At 52.6% G+C, this 15,271-nt stretch overlaps 1 protein-coding gene across 18 annotated transcripts in view; it reads left to right on the top strand.

Moving 5' to 3' along the window:
* LAT2 (linker for activation of T cells family member 2) overlaps nt 1–15,271 on the top strand; it is a 29,390-nt gene that overhangs the window by 84 nt on the left and 14,035 nt on the right. For 3 of the 18 annotated variants that reach the window (XR_010158525.1, XR_010158526.1, XR_010158532.1), the window contains exons 1-2: nt 10,319–10,480; nt 14,506–15,038. Coding sequence is in view for 1 of the 18 variants with exons in the window: in XM_016957586.4 (XP_016813075.2) it covers nt 15,020–15,038 (19 nt within the window). In the remaining 17 variants the exon portion in view is untranslated. Of the gene's footprint in view, nt 1–9,252; nt 10,481–14,505; nt 15,065–15,271 lie in introns of those variants that run through there. The other 15 variants (XR_010158529.1, XR_010158530.1, XR_010158531.1 and 12 more) reach the window with 13 other exon arrangements.

The raw sequence follows: 15,271 nt of genomic DNA, 5'->3' as shown, positions 1-15,271 counted from the left end.
CTTGTCCTTCTAAACGAGATTAGGATGGCGGGGGTGTCAGAGGAGGGTTTCAGGTAGCCCAGAAATTCTTTAAATTGCACCTAGATTCCTTGGAATCGGTAGAAGTCTTTCTCATGCATTATACTCTGAAGTTAAGAATATGCTCACTAGAGGCTTGGCGAGGTGACTCATGCCTATAATCCCAGCGCTTTGGGAGGCTGAGGCGGATGGATCACTTAAGGTCAGCAGTTTGAGACCAGCCTGGCCAACATGACAAAACCCCATCTCTGCTAAAAACACAAAAATTAGCCGGGCATGGTGGCTCACAGTTCCAGCTACTAGGGAGGCTGAGACAGGAGAATCACTTGAACCCAGGAGGTGGAGGTTGCGGTAAGCTGAGATTCCACCACTGCACCCCAGCCTGAGTGAGATTCCGTCTCCAAAAAAAAAACGATAGCTTTAGTCAGCTTTAAGGAATGTATGAGGCTGGGTACCGTGGTCACGCCTGTAATCCCAGCACTTTGGGAGGCCAAGGTGGGGAGATGGCTTGAGGTCAGGAGTTTAAGACCAGCCTGGGCCTAGCATAAAATTTTTTTTAAAAAACGGTGATAAAATATATACAATATAACAGGCCTGGGTGTGGTGGCTCACCCCTGTAACCCCAGTACTTTGGGAGGCCGAGGCGGGCAGATCACCTGAGGTCAGGAGTTTGAGACCAGCCTGGCCAACATGGCGAAACTCCGTCTCAACTAAAAATACAAAAATTAGCCAGGTGTGGTGGCTCCTGCCTGTCATCCCAGCTACTCGGGAGGCTGAAGCAGGAGAATCGCTTGAACCCAGGAGGTGGAGGATGCAGTGAGCCAAGATTGCACCACTGTACTCCAGCCTGGGCAACAAGAGTGAGACTCCGTCTCAAAAAATAATAAAAATAAAAAAATTTTAAATTTAAACATTAAAATTTAAAAATTTTTGTGGGGCCAGGCACGGTGGCTCATGCCTGTCCCAGCACTTTGCCAAGGTGAGTGGATCACTTGAGGTCAGGAGTTTGAGACCAGCCTGGCCAACGTGGTGAAACCTCATCTCTACTAAAAATACAAAAATTAGCTGGGCGTGGTGGCGGGCGCCTTTAGCGCCTGTAATCCCAGCTACTCAGGAGGCTGAGGCAGGGGAATCGCTTGAACCTGGGAAGTAGAGGTTGCGGTGAAATGAGATCGTGCCATAGCACTCCAGAGCGGACACTGTCTAAAAAAAAAAATTGTGTGTGTGTGTGTGTGCATAGTAGATGTATATATTTATGGGCTACATGTAATGTTTTGATACAGGCATGTAATATGAAATAAGCTCATTATGGAGAACGGGCATCCATCCCCCCAGGCATTTATCCTTTGAGTTACAAACAATCCAATTACATTAAGTTATTTTTAAAATATACAATTAAGATATGATTGACTATAGTCACCCTGTTGTGCTATGAAATAGTAGGTCTTATTCACTTATTCATTCTTTTTTTTTTTTTCGAGACAGAGTTTCGATCTTGTTGCCCAGGCTGGAGCGCAGTGGCGCCATCTCAGGTCACTGCAGTCTCCACCTCCCGAGTTCAAATGATTCTCCTGCCTCAGCCTCGTGAGTAGCTGGGACTACAGGTGCGTGCCATCACACCAGGCTAATTTTTTGTGTGTTTTTAGTAGAGATGGGGTTTCGCCATGTTGGCCAGGCTGGTCTCAAACTCCTGACCTCAGGTGATCCACCCGCCTCCCCCTCCCAAAGTGCTGGGATTATAGACGTGAGCCACCACCAGCCCATTCTACTTTTTTTTTTTTTTTTGAGACAGAGTTTGGATCTTGTTGCCCAGGCAGGAGTGCAGTGGCGCCATCTCGGCTCACCACAACCTCCACCTCCCGGGTACAAGCGATTCTCCTGCCTCAGTCTCCCGAGTAGCTGGGACTACAGGCGCGCGCCACCATGCCCGGCTAATTTAGGTATTTTTAGTAGAGACAGGGTTTCACTATGTTGGCCAGGCTGATCTCAAACTCCTGACCTCGTGATCCACCCACCTCAGCCGCCCAAAGTGCTGGGATTACAGGCTTGAGCCACCGCACCCGGCCGGCTCTACTTTTTTTTGTACCCATTAACCATCCCCACCTCCCCCCACAAGCCTCTACTACCAGCCTCCGGTAACCATCCTCCTAGTGTCTTAAGTCCATGAGTTCACTTATTTTGACTTTTAGATCCCACAAATAAGTGAGAACATGCGATGTTTGTGTTTGTTTTGTTTTGTTTTCTTTTTGAGACGGAGTCTCACTCTGTCGCCCAGGCTGGAGTGCAGTGGCACGATCTCGGCTCACTGCAAGTTTCACCTCCTGGGTTCACGCCATTCTCCTGCCTCAGCCTCCTGAGTAGCTGGAACTACAAACGCTCGCCACAACACCCAGCTAATTTTTTGTATTTTTAGTAGAGACAGGGTTTCACCGCGTTAGCCAGGATGGTCTCGATCTCCTGACCCCGTGATCCACCCGCCTCGGCCTCCCAAAGTACTGGGATTACAGGCGTGAGCCACCGCGCCCGGCTGATGTTTGTGTTTTTGTGCCTGGTTTATTTCACTTAACATAATCTCCAGTTCCATCCATGTCGTTGCAAATGGCAGGATCTCATTCTTTTTGGATGGCTGAATAGTACTCCTTTGTGTATAAATACCATATTTTCTTTTTCCATTCTTCTGTTGATGGACACTTAGATTTCTTCCAAATCTTGGCTGTTGTGAACAGTGGCGCAATAAATATGGCAGTGCAGGTATCTCTTCGAGGTACAAATTTCCTTTCTTTGGGGTATATACCCGGCAGTGGGATTGCTGGATCATATGGTAGCTCAATTTTTAGTTTTGTGAGGAACCTCCAAACCATTTTCCATAGTGGGTGTAGTAATTTATGTTCCCACCAGTAGGGTACAAGGGTTCCCTTTTTTTCACATCCTTGCCAGCATTTGTTATATTTGTTATTTATATCACAGTTCAAAAAAATAATGTAATATACCAAAAACGATTGAGTTGTGGGGAAAAAAAACCATAAGTGCACTAGAATTTATGCAACTGAACAGGAACTGTCTAGTTTGTTGTCTTTTTTTTTTTTTTTTTTTTTTTTTTTGAGACAGGGTGTCATTCTGTCGCCCAGGCTGCAGTTCAGTGGCGTGATCTCGGCTCACTGCAACCTCCACCTCCCGGGTTCAAGCGTCAGCCTCCCGAGTAGCTGGGATTTACAGGCGCAGCCGTGCATTGAAAGTAATGGTAAAAACCACAATTACTTTTGTGCCAACCTAATACCATCCCACACCAGTGTCCCACAGTCGCACCCCCGCTTGTGGTTAAACTTTCTCTCAGCAGCTGTTGAAAAGTTTTTCCTCTCTCCGATAATTCTGCTGATGGCCGCAAGCGTTGGGCTTCTGTTTTCTGTGGCAGGAGCAGTTCTGCTCTTAAAAGGGAAGGATGTCCCAGGCAACTTTAGGGATATGGGTTTAAAAAAAAATGTTTTAAAGGGAAGGCTTAGGTGCGTTAGCTCTGTAATCCCAGCACTTTGGGAGGCTGAGGCCTGAGGATCCCTTGGGTCCGGGAGTTCAAGACCAGCTTGGGCAATGGAGTGAGACCCCTCCCTATCTCTGCAAAAAAAAAAAAATAAAGACAATTAGCTGGGCACAGTGGTGCGTACCCGTAGCCCCAGCTACTCTGGAGGCTGAAGTGGGAGAATTGCTTGAGCCCACTTGGCTGAGGCTGCAGTGAGCTGAGATCACAGCAGTGCGCTGCAGCCTGGGTGACAGAGTGAGATCCTGTCTCTAAAAAAAGAAAGTAAAAGAGGGTGGGGAGGGAAAAGAGAGAAAGAAAGAAAGAAAGAGAGAGAGAGAGGAAAGAAAAAAGAAAGAAAGAGAAGAAGGAAGGAAAGGAAGGAGAAAGAAATAAAAGAAAAAGAGAAGAGGAAGGAAGGAGAGAGGGAAGGAAGGAAAAGGAGGGAGGGAAGGAGGGAGGGAGGGAGGGAATGAGGGAAGGAGGGGAGGGAAGGAGGCAGGGAGGGAAGGAAGGAAGGGAGAGGGAGGGAAGGGAGGGAGGGAATGAGGGAAGGAGAGGAGGGAAGGAGGCAGGGAGGGAAGGAAGGAAGGAGGCAGGGAGGGAAGGAAGGAGGGAGGCAGAGGGAGAGAGGGAAGGAAGGAGGGAGGGAAAGAGGAAGGGAGGGAGGGAAAGGGAGGGAAGGAAGGGAGGGAGAGAGAAAGGGAAAGGAGGGAAGGAAGGAGGGAGGGAGAAAGGGAAAGGAGGGAAGGAAGGAGGGAGGGAGGGAAGGAAGTAGGGAGAGAGGGAAGGAAAGAGGGAGGGAGGGAGAAAGGGAAAGGAGGGAAGGAAGGAGGGAGGGAGAAAGGGAAAGGAGGGAAGGAAGGAGGGAGAGGGAAGGAAGGAGGGAGGGAGGGAGAAAGGGAAAGAGGGAGGGAAGGAAGGAGGGAGGGAGAAAGGGAAAGGAGGGAAGGAAGTAGGGAGAGAGGGAAGGAAAGAGGGAGGGAGGGAGAAAGGGAAAGGAGGGAAGGAAGGAGGGAGGGAGAAAGGGAAAGGAGGGAAGGAAGGAGGGAGAGGGAAGGAAGGAGGGAGGGAGGGAGAAAGGGAAAGAGGGAGGGAAGGAAGGAGGGAGGGAGAAAGGGAAAGGAGGGAAGGAAAGAGGGAGGGAGGGAGAAAGGGAAAGGAGGGAAGGAAGGAGGGAGGGAGAAAGGGAAAGGAGGGAAGGAAGTAGGGAGAGAGGGAAGGAAAGAGGGAGGGAGGGAGAAAGGGAAAGGAGGGAAGGAAGGAGGGAGGGAGAAAGGGAAAGGAGGGAAGGAAGGAGGGAGAGGGAAGGAAGGAGGGAGAGGGAAGGAAGGAGGGAGGGAGGGAGAAAGGGAAAGAGGGAGGGAAGGAAGGAGGGAGGGAGAAAGGGAAAGGAGGGAAGGAAGGAGGGAGAGGGAAGGAAGGAGGGAGGGAGGGAGAAAGGGAAAGAGGGAGGGAAGGAAGGAGGGGGGAAAGGAAGGAGGGAGGGAGAAAGGGAAAGAGGGAGGAAAGGAGGGAGGGAGGGAGGGAAGGGAAGAGATAAAGACCAGGGCCAGCTCTTAACCAAAGGGAAAAGGGCGAAGCAAGTCTGTAGGGCTCAAGAAGGGAAGCCTACAACACCTAGTTATTGTTACCTGGAGACAAATGTGCAACGATCTGATCCCAGCTGGGGTGAACAAAGAGAAAATAGACCAGCAACCCAACGCGTTATTGGTGGCCTTTGGAAAGACCTGACCCCCAGTCACCAGTTTAGATCCCTTCCCAGGGGAAGTGAAACTCCTCCTTTTTGGTTATGGGGCGAGTCCCCTTCATTGCTCCACTGCCGCCTTCTCATCTATTCCAGAAAACATCCTGGGTATGGGCTCGCTCTGTCACTGCAGGCTGGAGTGCAGTGGCACGATCATAGCTCCTGGTGCACCAACACGCCCGGCTAATTTTTATAATTTTTTTGTAGAGACCGGGTCTTGCCATGTTGGCCAGGCTGGTCTTGAACTCCTGGGCTCGATCCTCCTGCCTCAGCCTCCCAAAGTGCTGGAATTACAGGTGTGAGCCACTCTGCCGGGCCCCTACTTTATTTATTGTCCCTAGGGTAAGAGCATGTCAACCTTGATGCTATCACACAAATTATAGACTGAGACGCATATAGCGTTCTTGCCTGTTCTGGAGGGCTGCCTCTCATTATCTTGCTGGAACATGCATCCTCTTTCCCTATGATGGGCAAGCCCTGGGTCTGGACAAAACAGTGCAGAGATCTACCCCTCTCCCAGCTGTGCAAGACCAGACTTATTGGCTGGGTGCCGTAGCTCACGCCTGTAATCCCAACACTTTGGGAAACTGAGGCAGGTGGATCACCTGAGGTCAGGAGTTCGAGACCAGCCTGGCCAACATAGTGAAACCCAGTCTCTACTAAAAATACAAATATTAGCTGGGTGTGGTGGTAGGTGCCTGTGATCCCAGCTACTAGGGAGGCTGAGGCAGGAGAATCGCTGGAACCCAGGAGGCAGAGGCAGAGGTGAGCCGAGATCATGCTACTGCACTCCAGCCCGGGTGACAGAATGAGACTCCATCTCAAAAAAAAAAAAAAAAGACCACGCTTCTGTCTGTAAGATCGTTTTGCATATGAGGTCCTTTCACAGACCATTTCCCTCCAGCACCTACCAGTGCCCAGGCCCGTGAAGGAAGCAGGGAGCTAGAACAGAGCAGGTAGGCTGGGTGCGATGGCTCATGCCTGTAATCCCAGCATTTTGGGAGGCTAAGGTGGGAGGATCACTTGAGCCCAGGCATTCAAGAACAGCCTGGGCAACACAGTGAGACCCCATCACTACAAAGTTTTAAAATGAGCCAAGCACAGTGGCCTGCACCTGTAGTCCCACCTACAGGCGAGGCAGAGGTGGAAGGATCACTTGAGCCCGAGAGTTGGAGGCTGCAGTGAGCTATGATCTTGCCGCTGCACTCCAGCATAGGTGACAGAGCAAGACCCTGTCAAAAAAAACCAAAAACAAACAAAAACCAGAACAGACTGGGTGCAGTGTAATCCCAGCACTCTGGGAGGCCGAGCAGGCAGATTACTTGAATCCAGGAGTTTGAGACCAGCCTGGCCAACATAGTGAAACCCCGTCTGTACTAAAAGTACAAAAAATTAGCCGGGCGTGGTGGCAGGTGTATGTAATCCCAACTACTCAGGAGGCTGAAGCAGGAGAATTGCTTGAAACCGGGAGGCAGAGGTTGCAGTGAGCCGAGATCGCCGCACCGCTCTCCAGCCTGGGTGACCAAGCAAGACCCCATCTAAAAAAAAAATGAGAAAAAAAGAAAGAAAAAGAACAGCAGGTAACTCCTGTCCAGGTGCATAGTCTGGGGCTGGAGGGAAACAGATGCAGGTTTGTTCCCATTGTGTGAGGAGGAGCCAGTCAGGGGGTCCCAGCACTTGGCATTGCTGGATGGAACAAGGGAGGGTGGCGGTTGCTCGCACAGGCACAGGTCTGGGCGTCTGATGGCCCTAGCTTCAGTCCTAGTCCGGCCACAGAGGGAGGCAGGGTGAGCTCCTGACACGGACGCCTGCAGGATCTCTCAGAACCGGTCTCTGGAGCATGTGCTACCCTCCTTGTCCACGAGGTGGCAGCAGCGGGCCTAGCCGCTCGTCTCCGCGGCCACCTCTTTCTGGCCTGGCCGGGACACCGCGGCCAAGGCTAAAAGAGAAACCTAGACCCAAGCTGAGAGTGGGACCCCAGAGCCAGGGTCCCAGGCCTAGAGGCGTCCAGGACTGGGGGCCAAGGTTCTGAAATGCCAGACATATAGGAGGTGGGGGACCGTCATGCTCTTCCCTGGTGTCTCCAGCAGGTGGGATAAACACCGGGTTCAATGGGACCAGGCGCGGTGGCCTCACGCCTGTAATCCCTGCACTTTGGGAGGCTGAGGATGGAGGATCGCTTAAGGCCAGGAGTTCAAGACCAGCCTGGGCAACATAGTGAGACCTTGTCTCTACAAAAAATAAAAAATAAAAAAATTAGCTGGGCGTGGTGGCATGCACCTGGGGTTCCAGCTAACTCTGGAGGCTGAGGTGGGAGGATCGTTTGAGCCTGGGAGGCAGAGGTTGCAGTGAGCTGAGATTGCACCACTGCACTCCAGCCTGAGTGACCGGGTGAGACCCCGTCTCAAAAAAAAATTTTTTAAAAAGGGGAAAGAACAGCAGGTAACCTCTATCCAGGTGCACAGTCTGGGGCTGAAGGGAAACTGTTGCAGGCTTGTTCCCATTGTGTGAGGAGGAGCCAGTCAGGGGGTCCCAGTGAGGAAGCCAGGCTTTGGGGTCTGGGTTCAAATTCAGCTTCACCTCTGGACCGAGTGAGACCCTGTCTCAAAAAAAAAAAAAAAAAAAAAAGCAGGCGAGGAATAGAGACAGAGGGTCAGACAGCAAGAGTCCCAGAGGATGAGACAGATGGACACAGAGACAAAGGATGCGGGATGTAGGTGGGCAGGGCAGGGACAGAGAGACCCCTGCAGAGGCCACGAGGGCAGGGCAGATGGAACAAGTGACCAAAGACAGGTGGAGGAGTGGACGGCACGAGAGTCAGAGGCTGCAGACAGCGAGGGCGCTAAAGGGTGGGAGAAGGAAGGAGAGCCCTGCTCCACCCCAGCCCTGGGGGTCTCATCACCCCACTGCACAGATGAGGCTCCTGGCATCAAGGGGTGCAGAGAATGGCTCATAGCACAGGCAGAGGGACCACAGCCCACTCCTGCCCAGCGGTGCTCCTGTGCCCAGCCCTGGGGTGGACACCGTGGCTGCCATCCACACAGACGTGAGGACCGAGTGAGATAGTTCCCTGTGGAGTCCAGGATGCTCTGGCAGCTGAGGTCAATAAAGCCACATCCCACAAGTGGGTGGACTGCCTTGTGCTATTGACCATTAAACAGCTGCCCAAGGCCATCGAGCTATTAATTCAATAATAATTATTATTATTATTTTAAATTTTTTTGTTGTGTTTTTTGTTTTTTTTTGTTTTGGTTTTTTTGAGATGGAGTCTCGCTCTGTTGTCCAGGCTGTAGTGCAGTGGCACGATCTTGGCTCACTGCAAACTCCGCCTTCTGGGCTCAAGTGATTCTCCTGCCTCAGCCTCCCAAGTAGCTGGGATTACAGGCACCCACCATCACACCCGGCAAATTTTTGTATTTTTAGTAGAGATGGGGTTTCACCATTTTGGCCAGGCTGGTCTCAAACTCCCGACCTAAATAAGGTGATCCACCTGCCTTGGCCTCCCAAAGTGCTGGGATTACAGATGTGAGCCACCACGCCCGGCCTATTTATTGTTTTTACAGACAGACAGGGTCTTGCTGTCCCCTAGGCTGGAGTGCAGTGGCAGAGTCACGGCTCACTGCAGCCTCCAACTCTTGGGCTCAAGAAATCCTCCCGTTTTGGCCTCCCAAAACACTGGGACTACAGGTGTGTGCCACCACACCCAGCTAATTAAAAAAATTTTTTTAGAGATGGGGTCTCGTTCTGTTGTCCAGGCTGGTCTCAAATTCCTGTTCTCAAGCGATCCTCCTGCCTCAGCCTCCAAAAATGTTAGGATTGCAGGTGCAAGCCACTGCACCTGGCCTCTATCTCCCTGTTTCTTGCTCTCTCCCCATCTGTGTGTGTCTCTGACAGTCTGTGGCTCTCTGTATCTTTCTGTGTGTCTCTCTGTGTGTGTCTTGGTCCATCTCATGCCCAGCTAATTTTCAAATTTTTTGTAGAGATGGGGTTTCACCATGTTGGCCAGGCTGGTCTTGAACTCCAGACCTCAGGTGATTCTCCTGCTTCAGCCTCCCAAAGTGTTGGGATTACAGGCATGAGCCACCGTGCCTGGCCCATGGGTATGAATTTCTGCCTGTGTGTGTCTTCTTTTTTTTTTTTTTTTTGAGATGAAGTCTTGCTCTGTCACCCAGGCTGGAGTGCAGTGGCGCTATCTTGGCTCACTGCAACCTCCACCTCCTGGGTTCAAGCAATTCTCCTGCCTCAGCCTCCCGAGTAGCTGGGATTACAGGCGCCCGCCACCACACCCAGATAATTTTTGTATTTTTGGTAGATATGGGGTTTCACCATGTTGGTCAGGCTGGTTTCGAACCCCTGACTTCATGACCTGCCTGCCTTGGCCTCCCAAAGTGCTGGGATTACAGGCATGAGCCACCGCGCCCGGCCCATGGGTGTGAATTTCTGCCTGTGTGTGTCTTTTTAGCGTATGTGTGTCTCCATATCTGCCATCTGCAGGAGCACCTCAGTTTCATTATCTTGCTCCCTGTCTATTGGAGTGTATCTCTCTTCCTCTCTGTGTGACTTTTTGTGTTTATGTGTGTGTTTAGTGTGTGTCCATATTTTCCTGTTCTCTTGTGTCTCTCTGCTCTCTATGTCTCTCTTTTTCTTTCTGTTTTTTGAGACGGAGTCTCCCTCTGTCACCCAGGCTGGAGTGCAGTGGTGCGATCTCGGCTCACTGCAACCTCTGCTTCTGAGGTTCAAACGATTCTCCTGCCTCAGCCTCCCGAGTAGCTGGAATTACAGACACATGCCACCATGCCCAGCTAATTTTGTATTTTTAATAGAGACGGGGTTTCACCATGTTGGCCAGGCTGGTCTTAAACTCCTGACTTTACGTGATCCACCCGCCTCGGCCTCCCGAAGTTTTTGGATTACAGGTGTGAGCCACCTCGCCCGGTCCTATCTCTCTTTCTTCTCTTTCTCCCTCTCACTTTGTTTCTCTTCTCTCTCTCTCTCCCGCCTCCTTCCCCCGTCTCCCCTCCCTTCCCCCCACCGCCCTCTTCATAGCTGAGCCTGTCCGGCAGTGTGGCGGATGTACGGATGATTCAGTGGCTGGCAGGAAGCCCGCCCTGCCCGCCCGCCAGTGTCAGTGGTGTTGGCATCAGCTCGGGCAGGTGTGCGGGCTCAGGATGGGGCGGCCGTGGTGAGGAACCCTGGATTCTCAGGTAAGCCTTTCCCAGGGGTGCCTCAGTCCTCAGGCTGTCCCCCATCCCCCAGGAGCTCCTGGCCCCACTGGGTGGGGTGGGAAGAGGCCTGGATGCCTGGCGCCCCCTCCCGCAGCCCCACTCTCACCCTGGCACCAGGCTCTGTGGCACTTCAGGGGTCAGTTTGTTTCTGGGCTTCTGGCCACTCTCTTGCCCTTGCCTTCCCCTGTCCAGCCTGTGTAGCCTTGGGACATCCCAGGGTGGTCCCATCATTGCCAGAGACTGGTGAAGGGTGGCCGAGAGCCAAAACAGTGGCTGCCCTGGCCTGGGAGCCTCGGTTTCCTCATCCGTGAAATGGGACTGTAACCCCCTACACAGGTCAGGGGAAAACGGTGGGATTACAAGCCAGGGCCCAGGTCTTGCCCCAGGTCAGGTGGAGAACCCCCACCGCCTCCCTGCCCAGCCCCCTACCTGGCCCTCAGCTCTGTCCCTGGGACCAGGGCTGCTCAGGCCCCTGCAGCACCCGCCCGCCTCCCTCTCTCCCTCCCAGCTAGGCTCATTTGAAGCCCAGAGTTATTTGGAAAAAGCAACAGGACCAGCCAGGCACGGTGGCTCAACCTGTAATCCCAGCATTTGGGGAGGCCAAGGCGGGAGGATCATTTGCAGTCAGGAGCTGGAGACCAGCCTGGGCAACATAGTGAGACTCCCATCTCTTTAAAAAATAAAAATAAAAAAATAAAATTAAAAACTAAATGAAAAAACCAACAGACCCCAGAGCAGAGTCCAGTGGATAAAGCCATCCAGGGCTTCAAGCCAGGCTGCCCCCTCCCCAACCCCAGTGTCCCCAACCGCAGCTCAGCTCGGAGACGGCTGGGAGAACCAGCAGGGTGGTCTCGAGCGTCCTTCCAGGTGGGATTCAGACACTGTAGCTCCTCCAGCCCAGCCCCAAGAGCTTCCCCGAAGCCAGCTCTTGGCAATTGTTGTTCATATGAAAACTGCCCACTTCCCTTTAGTGCTATTTTGGCCTCTGCAGAACCGTGGTCTGTGGCAGCCCCCACTCCCCACCCCGCCCAGCCCTGCCGGCCCCTGGGGGCCTCAGAGGGCCCACCCTCCGCTCCCTCCACCTCAGCCCACCTGCTTTCAGAACCTGGATGGGAGAGTGAAAGTGAGAGCGAGACAGAGACACAAAGGGAGACAGAGACAGAGAGAGAGCACAGAATTTTTTTTTTTTTTAAACGGAGTCTCACTCTGTTGTCCAGGCTGGAGTGCAGTGGCGTGATCTCGGCTCACTGCAACCTCCACCTCCCAGGTTCAAGCAGTTCTCCTGCCTTACCCTTCCAAGTAGCTGGGGACTACAGGCACGTGCTACCACACCTGGCTAATTTTTTATTTTTTATTTATTTTTTATTTTTTGGAGACAGTCTTGCTCTGTCTCCCAGGCTGGGAGTGCAGTGGTGCAATCTCAGCTTACTGCAAGCTCCACCTCCCGGGTTCATGCCATTCTCCTGCCCCAGCCTCCCGAGTAGCTGGGACTAGAGGCGCCTGCCACCACGACCGGCTAATTTTTTGTATTTTTAGTAGAGACGGGGTTTCGCCATGTTAGCCAGGATGGTCTCTCCTGACTTTGTGATCTGCCTGCCTCGGCCTCCCAAAGTGCTGGGATTACAGGTGTGAGCCACCGTGCCTGGCCTAATTTTTTATTTTTAGTAGAGACAGGGTTTCACCATGTTGGCCAGGCTGGTCTTGAACTCCTGACCTCAGATGATTTGCCCGCCTCAGCCTCCCAAAGTGTTGGGATTACAGGCGTGAACCACCGCACCCGGCCAACAGCACAGGATGTATTCAGTCTGGGGGCAGACACATGACTGTTTGTTAAATTTCATTTTTTGTTTTTAGAGATGGGGTCTTGCTCTGTCACCCAGGCCGGAGTTCAGTGGTGTGATCTTGGCTCACTGCAGCTTCCAACTCCTGGGCTCAAGCAATTCTCTTGCCTCAGTGTCCCGAGTAGCTGGAACCACAGGCATGTGCCACTGCGCCTGCCTAATTTTTTCATTTTTTTGTAGAGACAGGGCCTTGTTACATCGTTCAGGCTGGTCTCGAACTCCTGGCCTCAAGCGATCCTCCTGTCTCGGCCTCCCAGTGTTGAGATTACAGGCGTCAGCCACCACGCCCAGCCTGATCCCATTTTATTTATTTATTTAATTTGTTATTATTATTATTATTATTATTTTGAGATGGAGTCTCACTCTGTCTCCCATGCTGGAGTGCACTGGCGTGATCTCAGCTCACTGCAACTCACTGCCTCCTGGGTTCAAGTGATTCTCATGCCTCAGCCTCCCAAGTAGCTGGAATTACAGGCTTGCACCTCCACGCCTGGCTAATTTTTGTATTTCTAGTAGAAACAGGGTTTCACCATGTTGGCCAAGCTGGTCTCAAACTCAAGTGATCCTCCTGTCTCGGCCTCCCAAAGTATTGGGATTACAGGTGTGAGTCCCTGTACCCAGCCCGACCTCATTTTATAGATGAGAAAACTGAGGCGGGGGGCTCTCAGGCAGAGGCTAGATTTGGTCCCATGAGCCCTCCTGCAAGACAAGTTGCTCCAACCTCACAAGCCTGAGATGAACTTGGGCCATGCTGGAGGGGTTGGGGGTACACCTCGGGTTGGGGGCACTGAGGCAAGGAGAGTTTCGAGGAGGGAGAAGGGCAGTGCCCAGGCAGGCCATGGGGAAGAGAGAGCAGAGCTTTCCTCGGACAACCTCCCGGGGTGACGTGGGTCGTGCCAGTCACACGGCTCAGAAATTCACTTGTTCCCACTGACTCACTTGGCTTTTGGGGAGAGGCCTGGTGGCTTCTCTGTGATGCGCCTCTTACAGTGGCTCAGGGCCGCATGGAGATTCCCTGTCATCTTACCACAGGGATTTGGGAAGTCCAGAGAGGTCCTGAGACTTGTCCAAAGCCACGCAGCTTTCAAGGGGGACAGCCCAGGTCCTGGTGGACCTCAGGGGGATCCCAAGGCAGGAGGTAGGCAGCCTGGAGCTCCTCCATTATTATTATTATTATTATTGAGATAGAGTTTCGCTCTTGTTGCCCAGGCTGGATGGAGTGCAGTGGCGTGATCTCAGCTCACTGCAACCTCCACCTCCTGGGTTCAAGCAATTCTCTGCCTCAGCCTCCTGAGTAGCTGGGATTACAGGCTCCCACCACCACACCTGGCTAATTTTTTGTATTCTTTTTTAGTAGGCACAGGGTTTCACCATCTTGGCCAGGCTGGTCTTGAACTCCTGACCTCATGATCCACCCGCCTCAGCCTCCCAAAGTGTTGGGATTACAGGCATGAGCCACTGTGCCCGGCCATTTTTTTTTTTTTTTTTTTTTTTTTGAGATGGAGTCTCGCTCTGTTGCCCAGGCTGGAGTGCAGTGGCATGATCTCGGCCCACTGCAACCTCCACCTCCTAGGTTCAAGTGATTCTCTTGCCTCAGATTCCTGATTAGCTGGGATCACAGGCGTGCGCCACCACACCCGGCTAATTTTTGTATTTTTAGTAGAGATGGGGTTTCACCATGTTGGACAGGCTAGTCTCGAACTCCCGACCTCATGATCTGCCTGCCTTGGCCTCCCAAAGTGCTGCGATTACAGGCGTGAGCCACCACGCCCTGCTGGAGCTCCTCCCTTTTAAGTCCTGTTTACTGCTCCAAGCCTCACCTTCCCCAGCTGTGGGATGGGGAGAAGCCCTCCTCACTGGTGGCCAGGGTGGGAAGAACACGGCGGGTGGGGGAGAGAGGACACTCGGGAGTGTTGGCTCCACAAATGCCCACCATACCCAACCCCTTCAGAGACCCCACCACCCTCAACTCTGTCCCCAGCCATCTCCAGGGGACCAGGTCTCCTTATTATTATTTTTTGAAACGGAGTCTCACTCTGTTGCCCAGGCTGGAGTGCAGTAGCATGATCACAGCTCACTGCAGATATATATATATATATATATATATATATATATATATATATATATATATTTTGTGTGTGTGTGTGTGTATTTTTTTTGTAGAGATGGAATTTCACCGTGTTGCCTAGGCTGGTCTCGAGCTCTTGATCTCAAGCGATCCTCCCTGCCTCGGCCTCCCAACGTGCTGGGATTACAGGCGTGAGCCACTGCGCCTGGCCAGGGTCTGTTCCTAGTTGCAACAGTTCTTGGAAACCCACTCGAGAGGGCCACGCCTCCATTCACCAGGCCACGGTGGGTGGTGTGCGTATGTTTTGCTGAGGCCTGGTCATCACGCTGTGGCTCCAAGGCTGGGACCAGCCACAGACCGAGAAGCCGGTCAGGTGTCAGCCAGAGATTCAGGGCTCCCTCCCGCTGAACATCCTGTCTTTAGCCCATCCTTGGCATCCCAGCTCATGTCATCCCAGCCACCTGCAGCAGTGCCCTAGGGCCCCATCCCTCTGCGGATCACCTTTCTCCACCTCATGCTCTTGGGCCACCTCCTCCAAGAAGCCTTCCCTGACCTCCCTCCTCCCAGCTCCCACCACAGGCAGAATCTGGGCTTGCAGTTGTTTCAGGAATGGAAGCCCCATTCCCAGGTCCTGGGGGGACCCCAAGGCAGGAGGTGGGCAGAGAGGGGTCCTGCGAAGCATAGAGGAGCCCTGAGTTGCTCTGGGGTGGGCGAGGGCTTCCGGGTGCTTCTGCGTGAGTGGTGGCCACAGACTGTCACCTCCAGGAGCCAGGGTGGGTTTACTGGAGGCAACCCACTGTGGGTTGATGGGCAGAGCCAGGGTTAGGGGCAGGACACTGGGGCCTGAATCCCATCTTTCCA

The sequence above is a fragment of the Pan troglodytes genome, chromosome 6 (assembly GCF_028858775.2).
Source record: "Pan troglodytes isolate AG18354 chromosome 6, NHGRI_mPanTro3-v2.0_pri, whole genome shotgun sequence".
Lineage (NCBI taxonomy): Eukaryota > Metazoa > Chordata > Mammalia > Primates > Hominidae > Pan > Pan troglodytes.
The sequence above is the reverse complement of the archived record's forward strand: the minus strand, read 5'-3'. Positions and strand labels throughout refer to the sequence as shown.